At 36.5% G+C, this 14,358-nt stretch overlaps 1 protein-coding gene across 10 annotated transcripts in view; it reads right to left on the bottom strand.

Moving 5' to 3' along the window:
• MECOM (MDS1 and EVI1 complex locus) overlaps window positions 1-14,358 on the bottom strand; it is a 551,406-nt gene that overhangs the window by 7,178 nt on the left and 529,870 nt on the right. For all 10 annotated transcript variants that reach the window (XM_053657783.1, XM_053657784.1, XM_053657787.1 and 7 more), the window contains 4 exons: window positions 9,538-9,704; window positions 8,366-8,443; window positions 4,508-4,677; window positions 2,619-2,763 (listed from right to left, as the gene is read on the bottom strand). In XM_053657783.1, coding sequence (XP_053513758.1) covers window positions 2,619-2,763; window positions 4,508-4,677; window positions 8,366-8,443; window positions 9,538-9,704 — 560 coding nt within the window. The remainder of the gene's footprint in view (window positions 1-2,618; window positions 2,764-4,507; window positions 4,678-8,365; window positions 8,444-9,537; window positions 9,705-14,358) is intronic.

Below are 14,358 nucleotides of genomic sequence, written 5' to 3'. Positions count from 1 at the left end.
CTCACCCCACGTACCATTTTCAAATTATCCCTGGTGGCCTAAGTGTAAAAAGTGTTCCTTTATCCCACAGTAACATCGGGGTGGGAAATGATCTAAAAATGTAATTGGACAAATACCTTTTGAAACTTCCTTAGCAAGCATGTCAAATATAATGATAAAAAGACTATTATACTTTAAATGTCATTTGTAATTTTTTAGCTTGTGGTTGCAAGGAACTGAGTATGTGACTCAAAAGTTTAATTAAAAAAGAGTTTAATCACATGGACATCCTAATTTAACACATCAGAGAGTGTTTATGAAACTAGGATAAACTTTCATGCTTTAAGGTAAACACCAAAACAAGTGTAAATTAAATTTCATGCTAGGATTTAAACGTTGAAATTGAGTTACAAAATAATTATAAATGTTTGGAACCAAAGAATATCTTCACCTAACCTTCTTCCTTCAAAGGTATATGATCGGGGAAGTTAAGCTACTTGCCCACATTCAGAAAGCTTGTTGGGGGTTACAAATTCCCGGGCCCTTCAGAAGCTTTCCATTTTGTCTTGCTTCTTTACTTATTTACCAATTCAGAAAACTTGCTGAGACTGTTAAGTTATTGTTACAGTTGTGTACAATTTTCACATTTAATGTAACTATTTTTCATATTATGGAAAATCAAGTACCAGTGATAAACCCATTACTTTTCCACATTAAAAAAATAAAAAGATTTCCCAGGGTAAAAAAAAAAAAAAAAAAAGTTAAATAAAACAATCTTGGGTGTGAGAGATGCAGGTAGTAAAAATCCACTTCGCCAGCAAGTCACATCATCATTAAGTTTTTCATACAACCAATTTCTTAACCTCTTTTATCAAAGAATGATGAAAACATGTTTTGCACAGGCATAAATTATTAGTTTCCAGTTACACTGCCAACTTGCTGGCTTAAATGAATTGAAATTGTTATTTAAAAAATGAAAGAAAAAGGTAAAAGAACAAAAGAGTGCATGGATGAAAACCAAAAGTAACAAAGGCAACATGATTAAGAAAACCTATTTGTTAATTATGCTTTCAAATGTGGCAATTTGGGGGGATAAATTATTCATCAAGAGTAGTCTGATAGGAGACGAGGGGGAAAGTTAGATGACTCAACCTTCTTCCTTCTGTGCTGTTTAGACATGTTGACGCCAGATGTTGCCGCTGTAAGGTTCACAGACTTCCAATTAAGGGCAAATTCTGAATAGGCAACTTAGAACCCAAATGATGTTTTTTGATAATGTAAATATCATTATCAAAATGTAAGACTGTCATCTTTCTTACTTGCTGACACTACTTTGTATTTCTGATTATCTTCCTCATTCTCTCTCTCACACTCACACATACACACACACACACCAATGGTGAGCAGAGAAAAAAATAAATCCAACTGTACTTTTCAGAGGCTGGAAAGAACCATTCAAAATAGCAGATCAGTCCTTTTTTCCTCTCCTTTGACACACACTTATACACAAGTTGAAGGACAGAAGTGGTTATATATTTCTATGTTACCTTAGAAATAATGTTTATTTGAAGCTTGCCTTAATAGGAAAGTTATCTGAAATAATTAACTTTGACTTTTAATAGCATCAAAAATAGAGAACACTAACAATAATTTTATAACGAAAAGTAATGGTGTTTTTATTAACTAATTCCATATCACTTTAAAATGTATAAAATAGCATTTTAATTTAATAGGCCATTGGACAGTTATGTTTAGAAAAATCTAGTTCTCAATATCAACTATTGATGTATAATGTACAGATAAGAAAAATCCAGTTTTGGTAAAATAATGTTTCATTAACATCATATAAAATAAAAACACTAGCTAAGTGTCACCATGCCTAGCAACATTAGAAGTTTTTCTTTATGAATTAAGCCCTATGTGTTTGATGTTGATGACGACATGAGGTATCCAGTGCACCAGGTAACTGAAAGCAAGGGTGATCGCACCCTCTGAAACAAATGTGCCAGAATCCTACGGGCATCCATCCACTGGACAGCGTATTAGGTAGTGATAGACCTTATTAAAAAGTCTCGAGTAGTTTCTAAATGGGTGCACCCATTGAGCATTATACACATATGTACAGATATTTAATTATATACAGATCTGTAAGTCATACATATAGTCAGAGTATAGTTATATATTATCTGTAATATGTACAACATACAATATATCATAGTAACCACTGCTGACCAGTGATTCTAATGAACCCCTCTGGTGTTGTTCTCTTCTGTTCTTGGTAAGTTTTGATAAAATATTCTAATTAGCATCAGGAGAGGCAGAACAGACTGGTGGGAAAAGCCTGGGGCCCTGGAACCACTTATCACGTAGGTGATCACTGGCACGTTTTTTCACTTCCGATAGCTCCATTCCTTCAAAGATAAAATAGTATAATAATGGTTGATATCTCTTAGGTTACTAAGATAATTAAATGAATTAACACATGTAAAATGCTTAGAAGAGCATTCAGTATTTAATCCCTAGATAAATACCAGCAATTGGTGGTAGGAGCAATAGCAGTATCACAAACAACAAACGCAGAAAATGTACCTGAAAACATATTCATTTCAGAAACCACAGAGTTTACAAACCAGCTTTACCTCTCCTCTGTGTTCCTGGGAGACTGGCTGCTGTGGTTGCTATTCCCAATGAAATTTCTGATTTCCGTGAAGTAAGCATCTTCTTTGTCATCGAGAATCGCACCTGTACTTTCCAGTTCAGAATGAGGCGACGATGTTGCCGTACCTGAGGGGAGAGGAGGCCTTATATGAAAAAGACTATTATTTATACGGTAACTTAATTTATCATAATGCACATGCCAATGAAAGTCCCTTGGAATCACGATATACAGTCTCCCCAAGATGTTATTTCTCCCACTAGCTTCCTCTTATCTTCTCTGTGATGGGGGAAGGTTCTGTTCATTTGGTGAGAAGAGAGGGCGAGGCAGTTTATTAAGAGGACTGAAAGGGACTGGGCCAGAGAAAGTACTCAGGCCTGGTTGCTGTCAATACGTTGCCCCAAAAACTGAAAACGCGCTGAAAATTCTGCATTCTGACATGGTGGGCTAAGCCATGGGTAGACTGTGTACAGTAGTAAGAGGACATTATTGGAGGGCCTTCAGCTTCTTTACCTAAAAACAATTAGAATCATAATACCTGCATGATCAGATTGTTGCAAGGTTCCCATAAATTTACAGCCCTATAAACACTTTAGATGTGGTCAGACTTTTACAGTCACTCCATGCTGTGTATCTTGCCCACAGAATATCTAAAATTTAATAGTTCATCACAATAGTCTAGATACAAAACCAAGAGGTTAGAACTTCCCTCAGTTTCATAAAATTCTAACTTGGATCAACAAATAGGTATTCATCTATGGTACATTATATTTTTAACTTATCTAACTTATTTCTGAAATAATTGGAACTAGAAAATTTTAATAGTATACTGTAAGGGAGCACAGTGTGAGAAAGTATAGCCAGTTGTGCATATTGGATTAGACTTCTGGGTCTAAAACCTGATATTTTTAAACCATGATCCTTAGATCTTTGGCCTTGAGGGAAATGAACAGTATATAGCTCTAAGTAGTGGTCCTCCAAGGTCATATGTCACGAGCAGTGTGCCTGTACTGTGGAGGAGGGGGTCATTAAAAATGCATTCTTTAAGTAAAGGTTTATACTTCGTGTAAGTCCACCATTTTTCTGTTCTTAAAACCTCTTTTCCTGACCTTCGCACTCATCCTCTCCTCCCACCCCCAAGTCACTTTCTTAATTCTCTAGAAACAAACTGTGGCCACACAGGGTGGCTCCCAACACACATGCCAGCAGGTAAATGCTAGTTAATGGCTAATTTTCTAACTACCAGAAGCCAAAGGCTAGAAAACCCACGATCTCTTCTGCTAACTATGTGCTGACAGGTCTGGGGCAAGGGAAGATTTTTGTCTAAAAAACTTAAATTATTAAAAACTTTGTTCTACACCAGCATTTGTGACCAAAACCACACTCTACTATCATTTTCTATGGGTCACCCTGATCATGTCCATAATCTTCTATCGCTAATCTCTAAAAGAAGTCATCACCCTGGAGAGGTTTCTAAACGCCAGACGGCCCTGCAAAAGCAGCCATGGTATTTCAGTCAATGTGCAGAAGCTAGTACTCTGGTGCCGCACGCTAGAACGCCTGCTGCTCCTGGGGGCCACACTCTGTGTGAATGGATCATGCAATATGGAAAACCTTTATTTACATCTCCTGTGAGTTTGGGTCATAATCGTCTTTGAGATTGCCCATGGAGATGAGTACAGGAGAATAAAGGATAATTCCAATAAGGCTCTAAGATCTCAAAATCACTCTAAAATCTCAAGGCAGTCACACTGCAAATTTGCACAGTAGGATCTGATTCAAGAGTGAAAGTGAAGTAAAATGAGAAAAGCATGATAATCTTTTCAATTAAAAAAAGAACATCCTCTCCTCGAAACAAATCCGATCACCTACCAGACATGTTGCCATTCTCGTGCTTCTTTAGGTGTCTGTCTAGGTTGGTCTGCTGACCAAAACACCTGTCACATAAGTGACATTTGAAGGGCTTCTCCTTGTTGTGGATGTTGCGCACATGCCGCTGCAGGTTGGAAGATATGCTAAACGACCTGTCGCAGTATTTGCATCTGAAAAATAAACAGAGAAGAGGTTTGTAGGCAAATCAAAAGGTATTTCTGAGACCAGGAAACCCAATATCTGAAAGTAACCACCTATATAAAACCTTAGAGAAAAGGTACAAGCCAGAACACTATTCACACAGTCAACATTTCAACTCCAATGGATTGATTGCTTTAAAGGTTTTCATGACTTTACGGTATCGTACAAAAATGATATTACAATATTGGTGATCTGACTGCTCCTGAGTTGATTAGGGCGATCAATATTTTAATATTTTTCTAATATTTAATATTAGAAACATTATTCTAATATTTTAAATAAATCTCATAAAATTAAGAACATTATGGAATAGTGGTATTGTTTTATCTTCTGAGGACAATAAAATTAAATCCAACATAAACAAATGGGAAACAAATTCACAAATTTTTCAGATAAAGTGAAAAGATTATTTTTATTACAAATTTCAGTCTAATTAAATAATTTCTTAATAAAGTCACTTTTTCAATTGCTAATCCTAAAGGAAATTCATTTATCTTCTCCAAATATAACAATAAACATTCCAAACTTTGAAAACTGAAAAAACATGAATGGTTTAGTCTGATACTGAGTTTTACTCAGTATCAAAAATACTGAGTTTTACTATCTGTAGTGATTAGGACCTGCAAATCCTTTTGCTAACTTTTAAACTGCTACAAAAGAAAGTAAGAGTGCCACAAAATTCTCTTTTTGAAATAAAAACAAAGGTCTTCCTTGATTAACTTCCCCTCTCCATGCCCCTAATTTTCCATTTCTATTCTTGTTAAAAAGTGTGTGGCAGTTCCAAACCTGGTCAGGTTTCAGGAAAGCATTTAATATTAGTTAGCTAATATTCTGAAGTTCTCCTTTAGACATAAAATAAAACTGTAACCCCCTCCCACCCAGTTCTTATCACTGAGGAAGGAAAATGGTAACTTATGGAGTATTTCTCTAGCATCTTAAAAATTGCATTATTTGTTTATGTTTTTTTGTATGTGTACTGCTTGAACCACACACAAAAATCAACTTTCTCCAGATAACTTTTAAGGGAAATTTTTTCACTTAGCATCCAGAATAGTCTTAACTCATTCTTCCATGTATGAAGAGCCCTTCTCCTCCCACTTCTGAACGCAGACTTAGTGGTTCAAGTGCTCTCCATAAAAAATCACCCCATTCCATTCTGCTTCTATGGATGTTCACTATACACAGGTGAACAGCCATCCATTTTCTACAAGTATTTGGGCTTCTAGCAAACACCCATCTGCTTCTACAGGTGTTTGGGCTTCGATGGCTATCTCCAGGTGATGCCAGAAGACTCGTTAGGTCAGTAGGGAAAACAAATCTGTTTAACCAGTGACTTTGGCCTAGAATCAATAAACCAACTCAAGGACTGATTTAATTTTCCCCCTTAAAAAATTATTCTGGCATCATGGAGTTCCTCAACTTCCCTCACTTAAAACATTAATTTAAAAATGTATGAAACTCCACAAGGATGATAGTTGTAATATTTTAATCTCTGCTTTTGAAAAATATATAGAGAGAGGACACAGTAAAAGTAGGTTTACAGCCATTCGTATGGAATACAATAATTAATAAATAACTGTACTAGAATAAACTCTTCTGCATACTCACACCTGTAAACCTACTTTGCTCCACCATGTATATATATATGGAGTTGTGGCCTCCCCTGCACCAACTGTGTCAGCCTCCAAGGCTCACTGTGCTGAGAATCAGGGACAGTGAGCACAGCTGCGCTGTACTGAGCAGAACCACCTATGAATACTGATAGAGAAAACGTATGCTCCCCAAAAAACTCTTCAGAAAAATTTCCACTCGAAACATTTTCTACACAAACTGTGAGGAAGACAGCTAGATTCTGACATGCTTCCAACTTTCTGCCTGTATGAAAGGGACTTTTCCAAATCTAATAAACATCATCCCCTCTATTTATTTTTATAAATAAAACTGGCTAATAAGGATAGTAATTATCTGTTACTTTGTAGATTTCCTTTGCTAATATCTTGGCCAAAAAGTTTAGTGATCTTAAAAAAAAAAAATCATTCCATTCTACTCTAACAATTTAGTAGGTGGTTAAATGCCTAAGTTTCAGAAATACTTAAAATGAACACGTAACACAATTACGAGTAGTACACTATTAAGACTGTGGATGTAAACTGGGGTCAGGGGAGCCCTTGGGATCCTGGCAAGAGATAAAACCCCTGGTGTGAGAGCCCCGGGCCTGCCTTTTAACTCCGGATGTATCAGCGCCAAACATTAGAGGAGGCAATGAGTATCTGAGGATCTGAATTTGTTCACTTGTGAAACAGAGGAGCTGGGGAAATGATTAAGATCTCCAGTTATGCCAACATTTTGGTTTGTGTTTTAAAAAACATACAGACAATAATGGCACAATATATGGGGTGGAATAACACCACTGAATTGGGGTGTCATGAAAGAGTGAAGTGACCATAATATCACAGTTGCTTACCAACCTTTGGCCATGACAAAATGTCACTGTGGAAATCTTGCCTTTCACTTACACAGAATTCCTGGGATCTAAAATTTTCTCAAAAAGAAAAATCACAACTTTCCATTTTTATATCCCTCTGAGACTTACTATATCAAGTGTATCCTATCCTATATGAAGTATAACTATCACTTATAATTAGTGATTTATAAAACCTGCAGGAAAGCAAAGAATCTCAGAAAACACTTTTCTTCTAAGAAACATCTTCTAAGTTTAAGTCCCTCTAGTTTTCTCCTAAAATTTCCATGATCTTCAGGTAGGTATTGGCCTGCCCATTTTCTTATTCTTGTATGGAAAAAGTCTTGGAAACCTAATAAATAATTTATTTATTTTAATGAAAAAGTGAACATTCAGACAAAAATAATTGTACACATATGCAATACATAAGAATTTCAAAGCAGAATGAAATTACAATATTACTTAAGATAAATAACATTCATTCTTTAAAGAAATATTTATGAGTACCTAATACTATGTGCAAAGCATGGCACATTGAACAATGTAGATTACATTTTAAAACTGGAAGAGAGAGTGTTGATTACTTTCATTCTTTAGTAAACAGTAATGTTAAAATTAGATACATGCCCCATGTAACTGAATAAGCTAAGAGTTACTTTAGAGATTGCTGGGGGAAGTGCCCCTCTTCCTATAATATATCCTACTTTACATGTTCTACCCCTAGGTTCCTCTTTTTTTTCCTCCCAGATTTAAGGTTCACTCCTTTAACCTCCTATTGAGACCTGCAGCCTCTAACTCAACTGTACTGAAAAAACAAAGGAATGTACCTGTTAACTCCTAGCAGAGAGTAAGGTTTGGAAAAGGAGGCTGCATTATGATGATTATCAGTTGAAAGAGCACTGATTATTGAGAAAAGAGAAAACTAAAATTAAATTTTTAACAGCTAACCTTTTTGAATACTTCTATATTAGACACTGTTAGAACTTTTAAACTGAGATATCAGAAGCTGTGATTAAAGAAATTAGGACTCTTCTAATTTTTATCCTAGCCATTAGTTAGTTTTTCTTGGACTCAAAATTGAACAGACACATACATTCAGACACACCCAAAAGTAGTTTCCTTTAAAATTGTGGCAATGAGCGCACTTTAATTATTACAATGCTTATCAAGATATTTAGTAAAAGCCATTGTCAAACCTGTAAGGCTGCTCTCCTGTATGGGTTCGCAAGTGCCGCGTGAGGTTCGCAGACCTTGGGAAAATCTTGCCACAGTATCTGTTATGAAAAGATGTTTATGAGAGAAAGTCAGCACAATTGATTTTATTTCACTCGAGCTACATAGAAGCCAGATGCTAATTCCTGATTTAATTAATTTTGCATGGAACTCACATGCCTTTGGTATTTCAAATTTGCAACAAAGCCATTCTACAGATATAAATAACTCTACAAATAAAGGCTGGGTTATGAGAGCTGGTTGAATTTGATCATGCATGAGCAAGAGGTTTATGAACACAGACATTAGTTTTGATGACCCCCATAAACCTTTTTTATTAATTCTGTATCTTTATGTTCACAAAATGGAACCAGACAAGAGGCTTAAAAAAATGACAAGAGTCTGTGATTCTGGGTGGATGTAAACAGATTTCAAATGTTTCAAGTCATTTTACATGTTAACCACAGTGACAACTCTCTACGTGCTGAGTGGTATCAGATCAGACAAGATTCTAAGACCCCATCCATCAAGGTATGTTCCTGTGAAATCTTGTCTGGAAACACAGTGACAACTTTTCCAAAGAGCAGATACATTGATTCGCCTGAGTCAGATGCCACAGATTTCTGAAGACAATTCAGAAATTATAAGAATAATTTATTTCGTTTTAAAAAAAGAGAAAACAGAAACAACACACGCACTTTCTTGTATTACTGATGGGCAACAACAAACGTATTCGCTTAGCTTTCTTCACTGATGGACCTCATTTATCCTTCATCAATGACCTTATTCGTCAGTGCCATGACAATTAATAAATGTATGCTTAAAGACAGTAGTAGTATAATTTTGAATGAAAATAATTAACTGTGAAAGAAAATTCATAAATATCAAAGTGAAACAAGTAGATAATATTTGGACCGTTTCCAACCTCATTTATCACAACCAAGTGGCCTACGTTAAAATTCTCATTTAATAGTAAGTTTTTAAAACCCCTATTTTTCTATCTCACTAAATAAAGAGTACTTTGAAGTGCCTGAGATCTATCATGGTCGCTATTAATCATCCAATCATGAATAATTTCCAAAACAAACAGCAGGAGGGCCTTTGAAATCAGAGGGGAGGTTTTCCGGAAGCCAGCCACAGTCAACTGTGCAGTTACCTGCAGGTATAGCGCTCTTTTCCTTTCCGCAGGAGGTTCTCTGGGAGGGCACTGGGAGGCGCTCTGAAGTTGAACATGGAAGGGACTGACTGGAGAAGTTCACTGGCCTCAGGCTTGAGCGCACTGAAGCTCTCTAGCTTCTCTGCCATGTTTTCAATAGCTGACATCTAAAAGGCAAAAGCGCAAGACCATAAAGGACCCGCCGGACATCCCTTCTTCTGTAGTAATCCCTTCCAAAGCACGAACACCATTAAAAAAAAAAGAAGAAGAAGCATCAAATCTGCTGAATGAAATGGTCTGTAGAAAGAGGTCATTGTGTCTCAATATTAAATGACAGAATTTAGTAATTTGGGGAATAGTAAAGGTTAGAAAGCTCATAAAATGCTGGGTATAGTTTTTCATAAGACCTTGGTTAGGCCATTTTATAAAAATCTGATATACAATTGAGCAATGAAATATATGAGAGATAATAAAGCTAAATTAGATTTTTATTAAATTAAGTGAGAGCACTGGTATTTATGTCATGGATACTAACAGTAAACTGAAAATTATAAGAAAAGATGCCTGCCTAGTTAATAAAAACCCTAGGAAGCATGGAGTCTCATGAAAAGAACTCACAGCATGAAAAACATCAAGTGTTCCAAAGTTACAGCTTAAACCAAAAGTGTGTAATAAAGAAAGAAAAATTAAGTGTGTATGAGGTATTTTGCCTAAGACTATGTTTATGAATAGCTGGATATACTAAATTTTAAGTAGGATCATATACATAGAATTCTGATGAAATACTAATTTGAACAAAGATGGAGTGGGAAGATCAGTTCATAATATTGTATCTTCATACAACAAAACTTGGCATGGCTGTTATAAGGGGAGCGATTAGTGTAACCACACTCTTGGAGAAATATTCCTGAAAGAAAGTCTGCTGCCTAATTCTTCCCCTCAAACAATCTAATTTATTTTGCCTACACTCTTCAAGTTCTAGTCCACCTTCACACATACTTGACAGAGTCACAACCAGAGGGCCACATTCACTTTTAATGTGACTTGATCCTTCATGTTCACAGTTAGAGAAGCTATCCCCTTTCCGTTACCACTCTCAAAATGTTACGTTTCCTCGGTGCTTACATTTTATTTGGAAGCTGCTTACTACTGAGTTTTTAAGTAGAAAAAGCAAACTCTCAGGCCATCTTGTTAAATCAACTCTCCCATTATTTATTTGCTTCTCAGGGCATTATGCCACCAGAGAGCTCGGAGAGCTGTTAAAAAGGTGTTTGCACTCTGTATGCACTCTGCATGTTTCTCACAGAGCTGGGTGGTAGACCAGAAGACTCCACGCAAGGATTAAAAGTGGTAACAACTGCACATTCAAGCGACTGTTCAACACAGGAGGATGGTTCTTTTGCTGATGAGATGGCAGGACAGAGGTGGAGCCCTCGTTTATAAACTCAGGTTAAAAAATAAAAGGGAACACTTCTGACTCAAAAGGAAAATTAACAAAATGATACATTCCATGCACACGCAGCTGGAGAGAACACCACTGACTCCTTAAATTAGAGCAAAATCTTCACAGAATGGCCTGGACGTGATTGTCTTCTTACAACTGGAAAATTTTTATGCTCGATTCTTCAAATGACTATTCATGTCATAGTTAGCTCTCTTTCTTTTTTTCCCTTTATCCTAGAGTCTGACCTCGCATTTCATGCCGGGACTCCTAATGCGAGCTACAAATTGCAATGTACAGGGTACCACTGCCAATTTGCCAAATGTCTTTCATCAAACACAGTGCAAAAAAAATCTCAGAGGAAAGTCAAGATACATTTACTTGTCAGACGACAAATGTGAACGCATTGGGAGGCGGTAGGGGCTATAAGCTCAGGGGTTTGATTCATAATCACTCAGCTGCTAAAACATTCTCCACAGATGCAAGCGGACAGCACATTTGTCACCATGAAGGATTTTGACAGGTACTGATCACAGGGCAGAGATATGGAATGATGCTGCTGCTGCTCAGCCCGGCTGGCGGAAACTCTGTCCCTGCAGAACACGGCCATCGTCCCCCTCAGCCGGAGCATTAGCATTTGCCTATTACTTGGGATTTTATTTATTAAAAAATCAATCCAGAAATATTTTATGATACTATTTTATTTGCATTTATTCCTTCTAATTGTTCCTTGTAGAAAATCATTTTGATATTCCATCCTCCATGGAATAAATTGTCTGAGTGAAAAATGACCTCTAGCCTTCAAGCTGATTAGCAGTAACAAGCCAGGGTAAGGGTCATAATCGCTTGTATTTATTGGGCAGAATAGTAAGTGCATGGGTGATGATTATAAATGTTTTATTTATGTACATTTAATATCTGAGTAAAGTTTCATTATCTAGTGGTTTTAAATCATTTGAGTGTCCGCCCTGCCGACACACTCAGATTCCCGTGGCAATACATCTTATAGGCACACTTTTCCTTTTATATGGAAAATAGCTTACTCATGACTATTATTCTCTGCTTTCATCTCTAGCTCATATAAACTACAAGTCCTTCAAGTTATTTAAGAGCAATTGGCTGTTGAGAAATGTGTCTTGCTTTAGTAGCTGCTAATAGCTCCTTCTGAAGAAAGATCACTGTGATTACTTTAACTCAAACTGTTTCCATTTGGGAAAACCATCAAGAAACAAGAAAATATATTATGGGCTTGATGACTAAATAATGACATTCTTAAAGATAATAGGGGTTACCCAAGTGCCTGTCTTATAAACCACCCCCACCTTGGGCTTCTGGTATCAAAAGAAAAGAGGACTAAATTGGAGTGGGGATGTGGGGGAGAAGATGGGAAGTGAGCTGAGGGTAGCTACTGACACCCCCCCCCATCTCTGTCTAGCTAGCTGCAACAGAAGCAATACAAAAGCCACCTTGAACCCTGCATAAGATTTGATCTTACTGCACATGACCTCAGCTAAAAAGAATAAGTTCCCCCATTAGGACACATAGAAGTGACTTAAACACTTGCCAACTGGGGTCGTTTAGCAGTTCTGTGACCAACCTGAGCCCTAATCAATACCTTGAATTAAGGCGGTGGATTAAGATGAGCTTTATCTAGTGTGTACATCAAAACTCCAACCGTCTCTGGCCATCTGGCCTGACCCATGTGATGTTCCTCATGAAAACAGTCATTTTACATAAGTTTTGACCTTCATTTTAAAGTCTGACTTGGTATTTTTTTAAATTAATTTGGATAAATGGAACAGAGTCAAGCTATTCATATTTTTTTCGGTTAGGAAAAATCCAATGAAGAAGGCAATATGTACTACTACGAATAAGAAACTTGCTGAGAATGGGGGAAATAAAGGAGGAAAAGTTAGATCATATATTTTAGAAGTGTATTGCTCTGTGTCCTATTAATGTTATAAGCTAATCTCTGATCCGTAAATGAAAGGTTTTTTTATGGAACAGTAATTTGTATTTATATATATATATATGTATATAATAGTTGTTGATGGTATCTGCAGCCAGATGTCAGGAAGAGGAAGTCATTTCACCCCCTTCCAGTCCCCAAGAGGCTATTAACTTCATAATGACGCAAACTAATATTTAGATACAACTCCCTAGCTTCTACCAAAACAAAAAAAAATGTAGCTATATCTCTGTTCAAATAGTTAGTATTTTTAAAAACATTTCAGCAGGCAAGATATCATCAACTGGGTCCTAAGTACTTAGCCTAACATTTATTATCTGGAGGCCAATAATTGATGACATAAAGAAGTTTCTTATTATTAAAACTATTAAAGTGACAATCTGATGATATGAAATGATATGTCCAATGGCACCATAAATTACGTGACCTAATGTTTCACAAATTAGATTACACATGCCTTTATCATAAAACAACTAACTTTTCATAACTAAAACTTATGATGGGAAAGTTTGTAAATTTGGTAGTTTTCTATAATTATTCCCTTGATAATCTTGAGAAGTCTCAAAATATAGCTATTTGGAGGGGAAGTAAATATTCACATTTTATCATCATGTCACTCCATATATCGCATTCAGCAATCACAGTCATGAAATCACTTAGAGTTTTTACCACTAAAAATAAAATCATGTATCTCTAATATTTCCCGTTAGTATCCATGTTTGATACCACACATATAAGTCACAGCTCTGAAAGACCTAGGAATCAGTGGTGTGGGAGTGCATCCAAAGAACCGCAATGGCAGCTGCTGTACCACTGTATTATCAGCAAATGGAGTCTGACTTCAAATCTCATATTGGCCTGGGAGGTTACAAAACCGTTGGTCATTTTACGGAGGGGACGCACCTTATGCTTGAAGTACCAACGTCACTACTGGGAAGTAATACTCTCCTTGGAAAGTGAGGACTGTGAGGCATGACACTGAGGACATAAGCTCTGCCAGGAAAGGCAGATGAGGTGCACGGGACACACAGGCCAGGACAGTGAAGGAGCAGCCCCTTCCCTACACCACTTTGCCTGAGGGCGTCTGTCTCTCTCTTCTTATCCAGTACTTTGGAAATAAGTGAACTTAATTCTTAAAAGTCTATAGAGCTGAGAAAAATCATAATTGATGACATATTCCACAGAAGAAAAAATGGAGGAGTATCTGATAAAGGAAAACCAACGTCAGATATTAGAAATAGGTAAGTTCTATAGTGCTCCAGCATAAAATACTTTACATATAGTTATATGTGGTAACTAAAGAAAAATTGAACTATATTCCAAAATTTTACCTATCCCTCAAAATCAGTATACATATGCTTCGAGGAAATTTTGTAATATATGTTATTTATGTAAATTCCCACTGACCCAC

Source organism: Artibeus jamaicensis, unplaced genomic scaffold, assembly GCF_021234435.1.
Source record: "Artibeus jamaicensis isolate MK-2021 breed Jamaican fruit bat unplaced genomic scaffold, CSHL_Jam_final scaffold_474, whole genome shotgun sequence".
Taxonomy (NCBI): Eukaryota; Metazoa; Chordata; class Mammalia; order Chiroptera; family Phyllostomidae; genus Artibeus; species Artibeus jamaicensis.
This window is presented reverse-complemented; position numbering and strand designations above follow the sequence as displayed.